The 19,549-nt window shown below is 28.1% G+C and overlaps 1 protein-coding gene across 4 annotated transcripts in view; it reads left to right on the forward strand.

Annotated features, from left to right (window-relative positions):
- LOC147817018 (citron Rho-interacting kinase-like) overlaps nucleotides 1-17,230 on the forward strand; it is a 35,581-nt gene extending 18,351 nt beyond the window's left edge. For 3 of the 4 annotated variants that reach the window (XM_087153769.1, XM_087153780.1, XM_087153784.1), the window contains 5 exons: nucleotides 1,019-1,288; nucleotides 2,871-3,036; nucleotides 3,538-3,794; nucleotides 5,965-6,070; nucleotides 7,610-7,633. In XM_087153769.1, the coding sequence (XP_087009895.1) occupies nucleotides 1,084-1,288; nucleotides 2,871-3,036; nucleotides 3,538-3,787 (621 nt within the window). In that variant the 5' untranslated portion in view covers nucleotides 1,019-1,083 and the 3' untranslated portion in view covers nucleotides 3,788-3,794; nucleotides 5,965-6,070; nucleotides 7,610-7,633. Of the gene's footprint in view, nucleotides 1-1,018; nucleotides 1,289-2,870; nucleotides 3,037-3,537; nucleotides 3,795-5,964; nucleotides 6,071-7,609; nucleotides 7,691-7,765; nucleotides 7,914-8,267; nucleotides 8,399-17,096 lie in introns of those variants that run through there. The other variant, XM_087153786.1, reaches the window with a different exon arrangement.
- The last annotated feature ends 2,319 nt before the right edge of the window (nucleotides 17,231-19,549 follow it).

Here is a 19,549-nt window from a genome sequence, read left to right on the forward strand (position 1 = left end):
AAGTAAAGAACGTATATTAAATTAAAAAATTTTTTTTTATTTGACTTTTTATTTTAGGATGATTATAATTGATACAATGGGTTATGTTGTGAAGATACAATCATGTGATAGCCCTTCCTACCCTATATTGTAAAAATTGAAAAATCACCTTGTTTATAAAAAATAATCTAGTTAGTTAACTTAGTGAGAGATGTTTTTTTTTAATTGTTATTATTGTCATATGTCTGTAGAAATACTCTCAATTGTATTTGTCTTTATAAAAATATGTTTTAACTGAAAAAAATATCTTTTCTAAATATTATAAATTTTGTAATAATCTTTTATAAAAATTAAATCGAAAGCACCCTGAAATCCTTCTCATTAAAATTGAATTTTAGCTAAAAACTTTCTATGGTTATTAATTAACTTAGTTTATTTCTTAATTATTAGGCATTAGTTAACTCAGTTATTAATCAGTATATCTTCTTTACTGAGTTATTAATATATTTCTCTGTTATTAGACATTAGTTGTTTATTGCTCACACTTCTAAATTTTGTTTTTATGTTAAACATAGCAAATGGCACATGTAAAGATGTTTGAATCATTAATTTGGAGCACCCAAGTAAAGTAAAAACCATAAAAAAGAAGTTATCTTTTTTTTTCAACAGTGCATTTTAAATTTTAAGTGCAAAATTTCTTAATTTTAAGTGATAATTTTAAGATTTTTTGTAAAATTTTAAGGGCTTTCAGGTCATTTTTAATTTAGACATTTTCTTTTGAAATGCATTATAAAAATTTAAATTTTAAAGGCACACTTTAATATTTTGGATAATCTGTAATGGGTGAGATGGAAGACCATAATGGAGGTCCTATATTGCAAGTTGGATTAATGAGATTATATGATTGCACAGATTAAATTATAAGTGATGACTAGCATAAAACATGATTTTAAGTTTACAACATTCTTCTAGATATTATATAATTTCCCCCATTGTGAAATTTTGTGTTAAAATGTTTTGCTTCCAAATTCTTTTCCAGTAAGCAATTTATCAGAATCAACGGCTACAAAAGTTGATGCCCCTGCTACACCAAATTTATGAGCCATGCACACTGCAATCACTTACTCGCCAAGTTCTAAGTCTGACTCTAACTGTGATTCTAATGAAAATAGTGAAAGAATTGTCCACCCTCAAGGAATGAAGCATAAAATACCACATCCTTTCTGTGAGGTTATGTGCATGAGAAATTCTAAATGTTGCATTTGCTTGGACTCTATGTATTTAGGAAGATCAATTGTTAAATGTCAAGGTAATTTTTTGTTTTATTCTTGTGCTTTCTGAGTGACTTTTTTGTCTCGTCACTTTGCTGCTGAGCTTTAGTTTACTTAATTTGCTGTTAGTGCTGTTAAAGAAAAAATTTATCACTTCAAGGATAGAGATAAGACTCAAACCTAGCTCATTAGCTTGCTTGAAACATCAAAAACTTCTGAAAAAAATTTGTTTATTTCATCCAATAATTTTTTTATGAAAAAAATCTGATGACCTTATGTCTTAAGAAATCTTTTTTTTTCCCAGTCAATCTTTATTCTTATATAAAAAGACATATCTTGAACTTTTTGTCTACGTTGTGCTTCATCATTGCGAAAAACGTGCTTATATCTTCCTCAAAGAATGTGTCGGTTAGACAAATTTCTGAACTATGTTTCTCCCTTATCTCTATCAGGTAAAAAATATCAAAACCCTAAGTCTTTTAATTTTGTGGACATCTGTAGGCACTTTTGGCCTGCAATTGGTACACAACTTATGGTAATTTAAGTACCTGGAAGTAATTTCAGGCAAAACTGTTTATGCAATTCCAGCTTATTGATCAGAAAAAGTTGGCGGTGTAAAATATCTTTTCTCTCTAACTCCATTCTCTCATATCAATGTAACTTATTAAATCATCACTGACAACTGAAGGCCTCTCCTTGCTTCTTTAGTTTTTCGTCAAATGTTTTTAACACACCTTCTGACCATACAATAATTTGACTTAACACTTTCAACATAAATCTCAGTAAATGGACAATGAATTTCATTATTCTTTGCATTCCTAGCATTAAAACAAATTAGATTGTTTGGTACAGTCAGCGAGTTCCACAACCATTATCAGCAAATCAATCCAAATTGTTTAAATGGAAAAAGCTATGGATAAGAAAAGCTTATGTATATGTTTTGTCACTATTTCTTGCAAAAAAGAACGTCATAGAGCTTTATTTCCAGACATGCATCACACTTTTCAATTCATAATGAAAAACATAAGGTTTTAATTTTTTTCGTGACTGAAATTGTTCTATATTATATAATGATGGTTATAATTTTTGGTAAATGACAGCTATATGAAAAGAGCTTGAAAAATCTTAAAATTTTTACATGCCATGCTGGGCATGTTAGTCTTAAAAGTCTTAAAACACCCTTTTTTGAATGTTCACTACGTATTTAAGTAATGGCTATAAAAATAACAAAGCTCTTTCACATTTCAAATTTCTGAGTTTCACATTTCAGTAAAAAAGATTAAGCTTACTTTGTTTATTAAATATTTAATTACACAATTCAGTAACATTTATTAGGTCAATCTATTAGTATCTTATTAGGTCAATTTTTTTCTTTCTATTTTGGTGCCACTTATCTGTTCATTATTGTTAAAATGAGAAGGGGCACTTAAATGTTATTTCTAATTAAGGAGTTAAATATCTGGTGATGCATGTAAGATAAAAAATACTTGCCCGATCAATTTCTTTCTTTCTTTTTTTTTTACCTGAAATGTAATTTATAGATTAGATAATATAATTTTTAAGTCATATTCATTACACTATATTAATTTTTTCCTAATTTATTATTTTTATTTTTTGTAGAATGTCTGTTAGAATGTCATCCAAAATGTGCTTCATCATTGCCAAAAACCTGTGGATTACCAACAGGTTTCATGCAGCATTTTAAAACTGCTGTAAGAAATTCTCCGTCAGTCGATAAAGTTGAAACAATTTCAAACATATCAGAAGGATGGATAAAAGTGCCAAAGTAAGTGTAAACTTAGTACTATTTACATTTGGTTTTATCACAATGCAGTAGTTCCTGTCAAACAATTGTGAATTAATGAATAGTTAAAACTTGGACTATTATACTAAAAGTGAACTACTGTATTAATTTTGCATAGTAATTACAAGACAAATCTACTTTATTTCTGCCAGGCCAACTGCCAAATGAATTCCTTAAGTTATTTACTTTAAATTTTTGTTTAAATTTTCATCAAATGTTATGGTTTAGTATACAAGGTTGTAATAAGTTAAACATTGTATATTTCAAGTTTGTATCTATTATATTTCTGTTAGTTTACAATTTTATTTCTTTAACTGTTATTTTAGTTTTTCATAGTAAAAAGTAATAAAAAGAACTTCTGAATTGTTCTTGAACAATATCTAAGAACACCTGAATAAACATTCGAATTTAAACCAAAATTGAGCATAATTTATCATTTAATTACTTACATTCATTTAATACAATTATTTGTCTTTTTCTTAGAATTAACAAACATGGCTGGGATGGAAGATATATGCGCTTTGAAGATAGTGTTCTTTACATATTTGAAACTGCAGAGGAGAAGGACCCTGATGAAGCTTTACTGGAAATAGACTTTTTATCAGATAAAGCATCAATCACAGTATCAAGTTCGGTTTCTGCTACTGAACCTCCTTATGCAGCCAATTCAGATTTACCATTTGTTCTGAAAGTTGAATCATTTCCCCACACTACATGCTTGCCTAAAAGTTAATTTTCAGGTGTTTTCACTTGCTGGAATTTTAAATTCTGAAAGTTTTATAAAAGTTAACATAAATAAAATCTTACTTTATCATTATTTGTTGAAATGTTTCTGAATAATTAGATTAAAAGCAATATATAATTCTCATCAGAATGTTTTCCATAGTATCTGAAATGTAAATTATCAACTGTAATTTGATCAAGGTCACAAAGCTCGAGGAGCATCATGTGAAACGTGACAGAAAGATAAATCTTAGCCTAGAAGGCATTGTTGAAATAGGAAGTAATTGTGTTCCCTAGCCTAGGTAAAGAATAGCTGTCTGGCTGATTAACGAAGGGGTCGGAGGTTAAAAAATTATGCATTAAATATAGTAGTTAAATGTAGATTATTAAATATAGTCATTAAAATTTTTAAAAATGAAATTAAGAAAAATTAATAGTTATGAAATAAAAATTTAGACATTGTATATATATATATATATATATATATATATATATATATATATGCTAAGCTTTGAAGATATTGTTATATAGTTGAACATTTATTTTGTTTGCTTTCAATCCACTTTTTCAATTTATGATAATTTTCCAATTATTAGATTCTTATTAAATTGCACATAAACTTACTTTTACTATAGCAATTATTTATAGAAATTCAAAAGCAGTTTTATTGTTTTTATTATGAATATAATTTTTTTAGATCAATTTACTTAATTACACATATTTATGCATTTTTATTTTTAACGACAATATTTTAAAAATTCTTGAGAAAAATTATCAAATACTCATATGAAGAGGACATGTGGAAAAATTACAGCAATAATGGATGTTTCAAAAACGAAGAAATGGATGCTTCAAAATATTTTTATATGAATTATGGAAAGACATATACAAAATTTGGCATCTATTTCGAGTTGTTTACTTTCAAATAATTAAAAATTAGTTAAGCAATTTAGATTATCTACAAGAACCTTATAACAAATAATTTTATTAATTATTATACTTTTTAATTTTCAAACTTAAAAATTTTTTCCGATACACCGAACTTAAATTCCCATTAAAAAATAGTTTCTAGATAAGATAATTTATTTGAAAAAAAATTGAACTTTTCGATTTTTTAAAATGATATAGAAATATTGTACTTAAAATATTATTGTTAAAATAGTTCTTCAACATTTTTTTAATTTTTATGCACAAGTTTACAAACTCTTTTATGGTACAGCACTTGAAGGAATATAATTTACAAATGAAAACTTCATTGAAAGGAATTTAATGCTGGCTAGAGCAAAAAATATTTTTTATACCTTGAGGAGGAATTATAGTTTCTGGGGATAATATTTTTAATGGTTTCAGAGCCTTGTTAAATAATAAGAAAAGTTTCTCTTATTTCATATTGTAAATTGATATAAAATAAGACACACATTTAGGTTGAATAATATTTAGTACTATCACCAAATTAATTTCTCCTTAATGACTGATGTTAATTTTAAATGTTGGTTTCTAAGAAATTTAAAATTTATTTTTCAATCATTTAAGTTATTGAATTATATTAGTTTTTGTTTTGCAACGAAAAAAAAGGATTTTATTTGTGCGAGAATATTATTATCAATTTAAATGCTTAATTTAGATTTTGTATAACTGGATTACATGGAATTACATACTTATGTTTTAATATAAATAATAAAATTTAAAAAAAAAAAAGGTTGCATTTATTAACATTTTATAAATCTCTTCACTTTATCGATATTCTTGCTTCAAATTATGTCTTTCTTCCCTTTGAACTCCTATTTTGGGGATATTTCCACAGGTGAATAAAGAGTTGATCAGTCATTCCAGAGTAAAACTGGTGGTAGGAAATTTTTGCTACTTGTTTTCCTACTTCGGGTGTTTGCGGTATTCTGGGCATGTTGTGGTTTGGAGGGCTCGGTATTTAAAAAGTTAAAGTTATTTCGATTAGTCAAGTAACATGCTTCTAATAATGTTATGTCTATTAAACTTCATTGTTAAATTCTATACAAATTTTATGTGCTGCTCAATTTTTTTGTTAAAATTATTTTTTGCATTCAATTTAGCATGTATTGCTTTAACGTTTCCAATGTTAGTAATTTAATCTAATGTATTATCTCTTTCTTTCTCGCTTTTTTTAAAAATCATTTCCTTGTTCTTATTTTTATTGCTTGTTCATTTTAGGATCTTGTATATCATGACATATAACTTCAATGAAAAGCAAATGTGGGTATCTGTTTTGGAAAAAGCAGCTGAAATAAGCCTTTCAAAAGTAGACAGTAGTCTTAAAGTAAGTTAAGTAAAAAGTACATAACTTTATCCTTTCACCTAAGCTGTTTAACCTATATATAAAGTGTGTTACAGTTTTAAAATTGGAATCACTATTTCAAGCCTGTTTTAAAATCTTTTGTAGAATCCAGTATTTAAATCTTCACTGATCCTGATAGTGTATAGAAATCAGTATATATATGTATATAAACAGATGAACCTCGCTAACCTGAACCTTGATTTCACGAATTTTTTGATATCTCGAAGAGAAAAAAAAATTCCCTTCAAATTTCCTATACACTCAATGTTAAAAAGAACTTGGTTTCAGGATTTTTTTTTTCTAATCCCTCGATAACTTGAATTTTTTTTCCATAAATAGTGTAGATCTTTTTCTAAAATTAAAAAAATATTCCAAAAAAAAAAAAAAAAATTTAAGAATTGCTGACAAGGCATGGAATGATGTGTCTTCCTCTAGGATAATGAATGGCTTCAAGAAGTCTGAACTCATTAAAGATCACAAAAATAGTCAAACAATCAATATCGTTAATTCTAATGAAAACCACACCGAAAATGATAGGAACAGATTGACCGGACTCATGAAGCTTGACGACATGGAATTTCCTGACTTTGTAAACGTAGATAATGCTGTAACAGTGTGTGATCAGTGGGAAGACAATGACATCATCGCACAAAGAAAAGCTTCTTGTGAGGTATCAGAAGAAGAGGATGAGGAAATCTAAGATTTACCGCTCAATGTTAGTAACAAACAAGCACTTTCTGCAGTAGATACTGTGAGGAGATTTATTGAGAGGCAGCCGAATATTATGGTCCACTTAGAAAATGTTATAGACAAACTTTCTTACTCATCTCTAAAACAAACAACAATTGAATTTTTTTTTTTAAATGAAAGTGTAAAAAGTGTTTTTAAAATAAATATGGAATATTAAATAAGGTATGTAAAGAGCATTTTTCTTTATTCTACCATCGATAGCATGCGATTTTCGATATCTCGAATTTTTTTTCCTCTCCCTTCAAGCTCGAGATCTAGAGGTTTGACTGCGTATATATATATATATATATATATATATATATATATATATATATATATATATATATATATATATATATATATATATATATATATATATATATATATATTTTAATGTTTCATGGTTTTATTAAGACTATTATATTTTGTTATTTTGTTTGTATTTGCTGTATTCAATGAAGCTTAATTATCTAATTAATAGATTGTTGTATTACTTATTTTATCTACATTTAGTGAAATGTCCTTGTGCGATTCTTCTGTATGTTGAGTAACTCATGATTTGTAGTATTTTCACTGCTTCTGTAAAAAATTAGTTAAATTTTTAATATGTTACCATTTCCTAAAACTGTATACCTAGTTCTTTATGTAAATGCTATACTTATTTAATTATTTGATTTACTCACCTATTTAATTTATTTATTAATATTCATTTATTTACTTTTAATGTTTTTCATTTAATTAGTAAATATTTAAGCTTAACATTAAACAAATTCTATCTTTTTATTTTTTAAGAGATTGGATACAAAAACAATTATAAGTCTCAAAGACTGTAAAGCTATTGATCCTTTATGTGCAAGTATATTTGATGAACAAGTAAGTATAAGACCTGTTGTTAATTTGAACCATTTTTAATTTCTTTTGCAATAATTATAAGTATGTTTTTATTAGGTTATGCTGTTGGGTGCGACAGAAGGATTATATGCTCTTAAAGATATGCAAGATGAGTCTCCTTCATCCATTAAAAAAGTTGATGGAATAATGCGTGTTTTTCAAATTATGAGTCTAAAAATTATTAATGTTGCACTCCTTATAAATGGTAAATATAATTTTTTAATCAAATTATGCAGCACAGTTAAAATGAATTTTTGTAAATGAAAATATATAAATTAGAAAGGGAAAAGAGGATGAGAATTAGAAATGCTGTTATTCTGTTAGAATAATTATTTTCATAAAATACTAACTCTCTAATGTAAGCTGAGATCAAATGGTAAAAGTCTTACGATAACTTCGCAAGTTAGTTTTGTCACACCCAGTGTGCATGGTGCTTCCAGTCTTCACTTTCCTTGACTTGGCCAAGGATTGTATGTGCTAAAATTTAGATATTTGATAAAATTGCTCTTCCTATTATTTCTCTGTGGTTCAGAATTTACTCTAATGTACTATTCCTTAGTATTTAAAGGTAGGAAGTTTGAAATGAAGACTGGGTGATTATTACCCCCATCTGCTCTGCTATGTAAGAACATATGCCAGTGTTGTCTTTGGATCTCTAAGGATAAATTCCAAACCATTTCAATTGTAGCTGTGAGTCAAAAATAGTTTATTTTAGTATAAAAAGAGAAAATGGTTAATGTAAAATAATATTTTGTTTAAATACTTTTATTTTAATTTATGTTTAGGAAGCAGTCTTAACCAAGTCTTTTAGGTCAAAAAAAAAAATTAGAAAAATTACCTTTTTTATAATTTTTAATTTTTTACTCTTACATAACACTTTTATATTTACTTTCATGTATAATTTTTACTTTTATATAATTTAATTAATAATCATTTCTTCCTCCTAGTTTTTGAACTCTATTTAATTTTTTTTAAGTAATGCTAGTGTCTTATTCTTGGATCAAGAAATCAAAGTATTTAAATATTTTATCTTTAAAAGAAAGTCATTCTGATTAACTCTGCTATTTTTGAAAAGAAACACAATCAGTGGCGTATCTAGGGTATGGCAAGTATGGCGAATGCCATGGGCGCATTATTTCAAAAAGGCGCAAAATCGATCAGCATCAACGATTTTTTTACTGAAAAATTTTATTAAGTGTTTTTTTAAAATTTATATGTATATATATATATATATATATATATATATATATATATATATATATATATATATATATATACACTGCTGGACAATTGCTAAGGACGGATAACACTATCATCCATAGCTACCACAAAATGAAAGGAAGCAAAATGTGGAAAATTAGAATAAGTGCGGGATATAGTAAGAAGAGGTATGCGTATGCAAATTTGTTTTTCCACGTCTGTTCATCATGTGATAGCGCTGGTATGAGCTTTAAAGGTTTTGACGCGTGTGGAGAGTTGTTGTTTCAAGTCAAAGTTTTACAGAAAAGATTTAGTTGACGAACTTGAAATTTTCGGCATGTCTTCCCGATATCATATAGATGATTTTAAGCGTGGCCGAATTATTGGAAAGATCGAAAAAGGGATAAAAATAACAGATGTTGACAGGGAGTTCGACATCGCTCACAGCGTTGTTTCACGGCTGTGGAAATCATTTAAAACTACTGGAATGTGTAGTAGGCGGCACGGGGGAGGTCGTGCTAGAAATACGACGCCTGCAGAAGACAGATACATCGTCCTATCAGCAAAAAGGAACAGGCGCACCACAGCTCAGCAGGTGGCAAATCAGTTTCTTGCTGCCACAGGAAAGCAGATCTCCCGAAAAACTGTTGCCAGACGTTTGAGGGGAGGAGGACTATACACCCGCAGACCAGTTGTGTGTGTCCCATTGACCAGACAGCACCGTACTGCCCGTTTGCAATGGTGTCGTGAGCATCACAATTGGACTGGGCATGCGTACTATTCTCAGATGAGAGTAGGTTCAGTTTGTCATCGAATTGTAGACGCCAACTGATCTGGCACGAGAGTGGTACTGGTTATCGTCCAGAAAATATCCAGGAAAGGGACCGATATCCGACATGCAGTGTCATGGTGTGGGCCGGCATCATGATCAATGGCCGCATGCGCCTACACGTGTGCGAATGGGACTATGACGAGCCAACGATACATTGATGAAGTTCTACTTCCTCAAGTTCGTCTTTTCCGTGGCGCTGTCGGTGATAAATTTGTTTTTATGGACGAAAACGCAACATGTCATCGAACACTCGCTGTTCAGGATTGTCTAGACAGCGAGGGTATTCAACGCCTCGTATGGCCATCACGTTCTCCAGATCTAAACCCCATTGAAAATGTTTTGGATGCTTTGGGGAGGCAACCTGCTGGTCGAAACTATCCTCCGACAAACAAGAACACCCTCATCCGTGCACTGACAGAGGAATGGGATAAATTGCCTCAACAGCTGCTGGATAATGTTGTGCAAAGTATGATACGACGTGTAAAATGTTGCATCACACTCCACGGTGGACATATCCCGTACTGACACCTTTCTTCAAGTTGCCTGCTGACATTTAGATGCATTGTTCTATTTTTCCGTACGCAGCATTAAATGAACATTTTTTTTCTTTCAGATGTTTCATAGCTTTTGTACTTTCCAGAACAATGAATATTCTTTATTCTAATGTCTGAACAGTGTGGCAACTATATTTTATCCTACTAGGCCTCATGTCTCGCTTAATGTTATGCTACATTGCAATTTGTGATCCGTCCTTAGCAATTGTCCAGCAGTGTATATATAGAGAGAGAGTTAGTTAGAGGGGGAATTAAAATAAAGTATACAACATTTATCCATTTCATGTGGGCTCGAAATGAAGACATCGTCTTTTGAGGGACTCTTTTTGTCACTGGGGGAGTGAAGTATGAAAGGCAGCTGCATATCGCAAAACAAAGTAGGTGACTAGTGTCAAACAATTCAGGTTAAATGTAATTTGTTAATGTTCATGAATACATTCACTATAAATACTAAAATAAATAACTGAAAAAAATATCTTTGTCCTTTCTGCTATTATATTTACGACGATTTCGGCAAAAACAAAATTTTAATTATAAAATCAATGCTTAATTTTTAATAATTATTACTCTCTTTGCTAACTTTTTGATACATTCCAATTAAAATATTTTTAATTTTAGAAAATTTCCTAAATAATTCCCATTTAATTTTCATCAAAATCCTTTTACTAAAAGTCTTTTACCCGAATATATAATTTCAAATGCATTTAAAATTTTCGAAAATGTAACTTATAATTGCTTCACAACAAGTCAAAGCTGTAATAGAAAGAATTTAAGTAATCACCAGAGCCGGATTAAGAACCTCAGAGGCCCTAAGTACTTATATTTTTGGATGCTCCTTAAATATAATTAAGAAGATCAATATAAATAAAAAAAATTTTTCTCTTAAAGGAAACTAAAGTGAAGTTTACAAAAATAAATAAATATATATAACTGCCAAATTTAACACTTTTTGCGGAGAATCTGGTGGAAATCAAAATTTTTCAATTAACTCTGTGAATGTTTTTTAAGACTAATCACGTATTCTTAGATTTTAGAGGAAAATTAAAATAATTTCGACATTCCTGGTATTTCATTTTTAAATTTTCCTGACCCACAAGCTATTTCTCCCCTTTTCAATTCTATAAAATATAACCTAATTTTATTTTCAAACTTTCCGTGTCTTATGTAATGTTTTCGAATATGCTTTTTAAATTTTTACTGAAAATATTTTCACTATGGGTGTCAAGTTAATATTCACGTAAAAAAAAATAACATATCGAACTTTAACCAATTTTTATGGAGAATACAAAAGGTTAATTCAGTATATAAACGAAAATAGTAGTTAATAAAAATAACAAACAACTCTTTTTTTCTGTCTCCTAGAATGTTGAGAAACCTGAGACAGTTCTCCATGAATTAATAAAAGATTTCTTATTATCCACCGCATTTATTATTATTATTAATCCAACTATTTCGCTTTTTGTAGTGTTTATTTTATTTTACATTATTATTTTATTCATAATAATCAATCAAAAATATTCTATACATTTAATGTGTTTAATGTAAAACAATTTAAAGTTCTGAATTAATAATAAACTTAATTTATAATTAAACCGTTACATGCTGCTTCACTTTAATTTCATGTTTGTGAAAATTAACAACAGAAAGTGAGTTTTGTATATAAGGGATAGTGTCATTATTTTAGAACTTACAATATGCTATCATATTGATTTGTATTGAACACTAATTTTACGGTAAATTCGCAAATAGTCTAAGAAACAGCTTAACGAGAAAAATCTAACTCAGAGTTAAACTGTAATATTGCATAAGGAAAAAAACACTGAAATAGCCTCAAAAAATCATGGTTATATATAAAAATAAAATAATTAACTAAATAAAATATTTTCTATTACGAAAGTACAGAATATGTACTAGCATTAAGAATGTATATTATTATTATGTATTAATGCAAGTTTTGCCATATTTCAAAGGTTTATATAGCCTGTGCTATGTATGATGTTATAGCTTTTGAGTAGTAAATATATCGATATATCAAATTTCTTCTTCCTCAGCAATGCATAACGCATTTATTTAAAACCATGTACTTTTCAATAATAAGAACAGAAAAGAAGTCCTAAAAATATTTATTGATTTTTATTTAGAATAGTTTACTTTGATATTCATTTCAGTTTAAAATAATATTCTTAAAAAAAATGCTTTTCGACTTAGATTATTTGATATTATTCATGTATATTTGAAAATACCATACGTTAAAACTAAACTATAATAAAGAAGCTGAATCCTTAAATTTAAAATATTTATCTATATGAAAAAATTAAGTAAAAATATAAGAGACTAAAAGAAAATGAAAGGCGAAGGAACGAATTTTAGGATGTTCAAAAGTGGGTGAGAAATGTAAAGAAACTTTTTCTCCTTATCTAAAGGAAAGTGAGACCTCCCATAGTGCATCCCACTGTAACTTTACTCTTTCAATTGAAGAAGTCCCCCATTCTTAAACAAGAAAAGATTAAAAGAAAGACCAGAATGCCGTGAATCCATGATCCCTGAATAAATTTTTATTCTCTTTATTTTTCCACTACCACAAGCAAAGAGAAAAGAATTTGTTCCTCCTCTTCGTATCACATTACAAGATTGTAGTCCTTCTAAAAAGGCAATTAAACAGGGATCCCCTTCAGGCAGAGATAGATCTTTGGTGATGACCAGAGGATGACAGAGAAATGCAAAATCCATGGGGTGTCTCATGCTTGTAAATCTCCAGTTTCATCAGGGGTTAAAATCTCTTTGAAAAACGTTTTCGGAATCTGTAATAGATTTCAAAAAGAACCCCTGCTGTAAATTAGCGTAAATCCTTCCAAAACAGGAAATATTTGTCATCCATGGTGGGAATCACCTCCACAAAAGTGTGAAATACTAAAAATGGGAGGTGCATCTGTCTTGCTCATCAACTTATTTGAACCAATGAAGGGATTTAACAATGAATACACACCTCTATTTTGAAAAATAAAGACAGACGTAATTGTAAGTTGTTAGGTGTTCACGCTCCTATGAAAAATTCTGCTCGTTCTAGTTGTTATTTCAAAATTTAATTCAAGAAAATAAATATTTATAGTCTATTTTGGAATTTTATAATCTAATTTGATAGGTTACAGCTAGGTTAATTCAGTTCAGTTAGGTTTTAATTCATTCAACTATTTAAGTAGTAAGATTTTTTTCCTTGATCGTAATAAGTAATCATTTCCTAAATATTTAAATAAATGTATTATGCATAAATTATTAATTACCGTTATAGGCGTTCGTTATATTTTTTAGAAATGATGTCTATGTGAAGGGATGCCAACTGCTAAGATTTTTCAGAAATATTTTATTAACTGGTGGAAAGTTAAGGACCAAAATTTGCAAACGTTTGGATAATTTTGGTTAAATTTAAAAGGCTTACCACTAGATAACTGGAACTAAATTGTGTTTAACACGAAATTTCGAATTATACATACGTAGTGGCGTAAAAAAAATAATTTTATATCAAATTTCATAATTAAATAATTGTATATCTGTATAAAAAAGAAACAAAACATAAATTTTGCTACCACTAGAAAAAAGTTTCCCATTAAACAGAGCAAGTTGGCATCTCTATATATATAGATCGAGAGGGACATTTGGCTCTCCCCCTTTTTAATTTTATAAATTAGAATTTGTAATATTTTTTAGATTTTATTATTGCTGTTTTATGTGAAAAAACATTTAACATGCCCAAGGATTTTTTTTTGGTATTAATAATTATATATTGCATAATTAAATATTCGTTAATGCTTTATTATTGAAATTAATATGTAATAAAAAAAAGATAAATGTTAAAATTTCGAATGTTATTGGGGACATAATTTTTTAAATTTCCTGAAAATTTATTGCGATAGGTAAATAATTTTGTGTTTATTAAGTAAGTAATATTCATAAAGTAACAAGCTTTTCTTTTTATTTATTAATAGATAAATTTTGAATTTAACCACGTGTAAAACATGTGTTTTTTTCCTTTGAATGGTTAGGAAGCATATCATCAGTTGTTGGCATTTTATTTTTTTTGTACTTTAAGTTACAGAAGTATATTCACTCACAATTTTAATTATATTTTAATGCTTTATATGTGAATTGCAATAATCCTTCTACTTACAAATTGAAATTTTTTCTTCTAAATTTTAAAGACATGTTTGTTTTGAATTTTTAAATTATATTCAGTTAATATTTATCTAACTGTCTTTCACTTTGAAATTGAATCAACTTCTTCCTTATTTCTCGGCCACAAAATTTTGCAAATCTTTCTCCTATGTTTTTTCTTTTTTTTTCAGATTGCCATTTTCTTCCTTTTTTTTAAAAAAGAAAATAGATTAAATAAATACTACTTTTTTAATTTTATATAAATACTATTATTTTAATTAAGTGTTTTACAATATATATCACTTGCATTACATTTATATCACCCCATACCACATTGCTTGAAAAAAATTGGTATACTATTTTTAAATGCATTTATAAAGTGTCGTCCATTTATATATTATATTTATTTCTTATAATCAAAGTAAAATGGTAGCAAAATAATATTAATGTTATAATGTGTAGTTTATAACCCAATCATTACAACAGTTTAGTAACTTGAAAAAAAAAAGTTATCAATAGAGTGATAATCACAATAATATTTTTTCATTAAATAATTATCTTTATTTTAAGAATATATTTAAAAAAAAAACAATAAGCATCTAATGTATTGAAAAACTAGAGCCTGTTTAGTTATGAAGGCTAAGCATTCTTATAATGTATTTTCATAAAGATGCAAAAAGTCATCTTCTCGAATATTTCAATGATTTATATTTTTCTTTTTCCTTAAAAGCAACTTAATTTACACAATTATGAACGACCTTTATAATTGCGCAGAAATTTTTTTTCACTTTGCTTGAAAATCTCTAGGTACTTCTAAGATTGCGATTACCCCCTAAATTTTGGGATTCAGAAATCCAAATCCGTCGAAAAAATGGCATGTATAAACAGAAACTTCAGAGAAAGTACGTTTTAGTATCTGATTTCGTAACTTAAAATATCATACCTGCACCTATTAATTATCATATTTTAAGTCACCCCTTGAACCATTGAGATGAGAAGAAAGTGAAGATCTGATCATTAGATCAAAAGTTATCAGGATGATCCGTTTATTTATTTTTTTGCGCACTGAACGTCTAAAAATTTACAATTCAAATTTATTTAATATTTTGCTTTATTTTTAATTTGCTCCATTGTGATGCGAAGAGAATTTTTCATAATTTGTTTTTTTTTAAATTAAATATGCTAGAATGTATTCTGCTCTATTTCTTTACTTTTTGCCTTTTTTTTACTGTTAGCAAAAGAATTATTTCTAGATATTCTTAAAACTAATCGTCAACTTCCCCTAATTTATTTCTCAATAAAAAATGCATAATTGTCGCTATTAAGTCTTGTTTTGTATGTAATTGTGTGTATATTTTTTCTTATTATCTGTTATTATATAATGATTGTAAAACGTAATTATATTAAGAGCATCGGTTTTTTATTTTTTTGAACAGTAAATAAACTAATCAAAATATATCTTTTGATTGCAGCTATTTTATTCTTAATTATCATAACAAATCGTAATTATTTACATTGTAATCTTTAATGAATTTATTATATCGCGATGATTTCATTGTTTTGATGTTAGCAAAGCGTGATTATTTAAAAAAAATCAATTTCCGTCAGTTTTAATTTTGAAAATAATTTTGAAAATTGTTGGGTAATCATCCGGTTATGTTATAGTTCTTCTTTAACTCAGAGCTACATTTGTTGTGTACGTAATTTTGTTACCAAATTATATTTGTAAAACTTTAAAATATAATTGTGCTTAATTAAACAACTTCTTAGAATTTTTATTGACAATTGAAAAAACGCAATAGAATCTTCTATAAATATGATAAAAAAAGGTATTTTAATTTCTTACCGATGAGGATTTTGAATACACGTGAATGCATGACAATTAAAAAGAGATCATTTTATTGTTATATTTAATATTTATTCATTTATCAATTGTTTTTTTTTGTTTTTTTTTAAATTCAATTCAATTCAATTTTTTTGTGATATTGTCAAAAGAGTTAAATACTTCAAACAATGCTTTTATTTTGTATTGGATAAAAAAAAAAGAATATTAATATTTTAGGAAGGGCGCCAGTATGAGATTTGCCATAGGCGCTTCTTCCCATAGATACGCCTCTGAACACAATGGATAAGTATCACAAGTGAAATATGAAAAACTGGTAACTTACTGTACATACTATCATGCTAAGTTTGTATATCCTTAGACATATAATATAAAATAACAAAACAAATATATTGCTGAATTTGATTTGTGTCTTCTTCACACCATTTCACGGGGTTCTTCTTTTTTTTAAATTTTTTTATTTTAGTTTTTATTTTTTACTCTTTAATAGTGGGGATAAAAAGTGGCCTATGGTGTTGCATTTTTATTCTTAGATAAATGCCCCCCTAAGAAGTTTCGCTTGAAATAACCACATATAAAAATGTTCTTGCTATACTATGTGTAATATGTCCAATAATATATGGGATGTTAAATCTGACTGAAAAAGATAGTAAGACTCCTCTTCCTAAGAAATTATTGATATGAAATTATTTGGGATTCTTTGTTTGCATAATTTTTTATTTTAAATATTTCATAGTGTCAATATTTTATAAAACTGTTTTTATAACTTCCTGAAATTTTCTAAAAAATGTAAATTAATATATTCAATAGGTGAGGATCGGGAATTGAGTTCAGTTGATCTAGATTGCCTGAAATCACGGGTATTTGTTTCCTCCTATCAGCCCACCACTTTAAAGTCTGTGGCAAATATAAAGAACTACCATTTGTTTGCTGTTCAAGAAAATGCTGTAACAAATGAACCCTTCATTTGTTGTACTACATCTCAAACTGTAATTATTTGTCAGTATGATGTGGTGATGAAATTATTTTGCAATAAAAAGGTAAATAATTATTTTATTTCAAACGCAGTAAAATCTCTCTATTGCAGTATATCCTTCTTAGGTGGTTTTTAACCTTTCACAAACAATGTACTACTAGCTAAAAGGAGTTTTGGTAAATAAGACACATAATTTTTTTACCACTGAAGAACAAACAAACAAACATTGTAATATGACTTTGAAACCTTAGAATTATTACTTTAATATCAGTATTATAAAATTGTGTTGAGGAATACCTTCTTGCAAGTTTTGTTTTTTAAAATACAGTCGAACCTCTATTTAACAAAGTCGCTAAATCATGATAAATAGTTCCTTATATGGAAAATTCGTTAAATAGAAAATCACCATTTGAAATACTTGAACAACATAACACAAATTTTAAATTCATAAACACTAGGCATAATTAAATTAGAAATTGATACACCTTTATCTTGTAAATTATTATCTACTATTGAATTGTTTAAAATAATTTTAACATTTCATCATATGAAGGATTAGTGATTTCTTCATCATGTCTGTCTTCATCTTCTTCGTCTTCCTCACAATTTATTGCTGTTTTGTTTTTATTTTTCACACTGTCCAAAACATCCAATTCAGTTAATGTTTCTGTGGTTCTCTAAAAGTTAGGTGGCAGATGCAGCACTTTGATTACTTAGTTGCTGCAATGTAAATTTTTTACAGAAGCATTTTAATATTCACCCAAACATTCTGCAGAGATATGAGGCAGTTTGTCTGCAAAGGAACTATGAAGTGATAACAGGGTGCGTAGCGTTTGTAAAAAGTACTTAAAGGTGCTTTTTTGGGGATTTCGTTATTTAAAGCTTTTAAAGGTGCTTTTTCCAGCTGGTGTTTTTAAAAAGTGCTTATTTTTCCGAATAATTTTTTTCCCCTTCAGTGATATCTGGTGGATCCCATGCATTTCACGAAAAATGGGGAGTATGCTACGTAATCATTCACGCGGACTTCATGTCGTACCCACGTTATGACTTACGCATGCGCGCACACTTGAAACCGAAACCCGAGTGCTCCAATTCGGATAGAGAATATCAGATCCTTATGAAATGTTTTTCTTTTTAATTTATTTTAATTTTGTTCTTGTTTATTTCATTTTACTTCTAACACTTTTTTTGACTTAGGGGGTAAGGGTACTTTTGTTCTGAGTTCAGGGTCAAGTTGAATTCACTCGGTGATGTGGGAAAGTACTGATTGTTTCGATTTAAGCCCGTTTCTTTTTGGGTTTCTTTTAACGCTAAAACTGTTTATAAAAAGTTCTTGTTTTTCAATAATATCATTGATTGAATATGAATTTTTTGAGTGCTTGAAAATTTTTGTAAAGTTCTTGAAAAGTTTTTAAAAAGTGCTTATTTTTTATTCAAAGATTTGGCTATGCACCCTGGATAAATTTGTGTGCAAAAAAACTCTGCAGAAATTCTTGTATGAGAATTGCATAAAAATTGAGAAGTAATAAAATACTCTGCATTATACTTTAATGGAATGACATGCATATTTTAGCTGTGTGGTGTAGCCTTTTTTTATGTTTTAACTATGCAACTTGAAGCAACTACTCCCTTTCTTTTCAACTGTTCATGACATGCAGATTATTCTATCTTTTTTAAGTATAATTTCATGCTTTAAAATAAATTTAAACATACATTACATTTCTTGTTTTTAAATTTAATTTACCTTAAATTATCAATTAAATTTGTGAATTTAAATTTTGCTGTACATTCTGGATAAGTTCTATTTTTATAATAGTCTTTACTTGATTACATTTGGATTGTAGACAAATTTTGATTTATGCAAATGGTGCTGTAGATAGACTCAGTAAATTAGTCGTATATATATATATATATGTAATGTTAAAACAATTATATATTAAATATAATTCTTAAATAGAGCATTTATCCAATGCGCAAACGTTTAAAAACCTTTCCCACAAGAAAGTAATAATATTGATCTAATTATCTCAAAAAATGTGATGATGTGGCTTTAGCAGCTTGGGAAATTGATCAGTCCCACGCTACTGAGACCTATTAAACATTTAAAGATATTGTCCCGAAAGATATAAAAACCCTCTTTCCAAGGTCAAATGTGCTATTCTCTACCTATCCACCAGCATGTAAGGTTGTCATTCTGGGGCTCTGGCCCTTACTTTAATAAAATTATATTATGATTCCTGTATTTTCCTGTATCTTTTTCAAGAAGCACCGGCCACACTACGAACTT

This window comes from Parasteatoda tepidariorum, chromosome 1 (assembly GCF_982258835.1).
Source record: "Parasteatoda tepidariorum strain Cologne lab strain chromosome 1, Ptep-v5.0, whole genome shotgun sequence".
NCBI classification, from domain to species: Eukaryota; Metazoa; Arthropoda; class Arachnida; order Araneae; family Theridiidae; genus Parasteatoda; species Parasteatoda tepidariorum.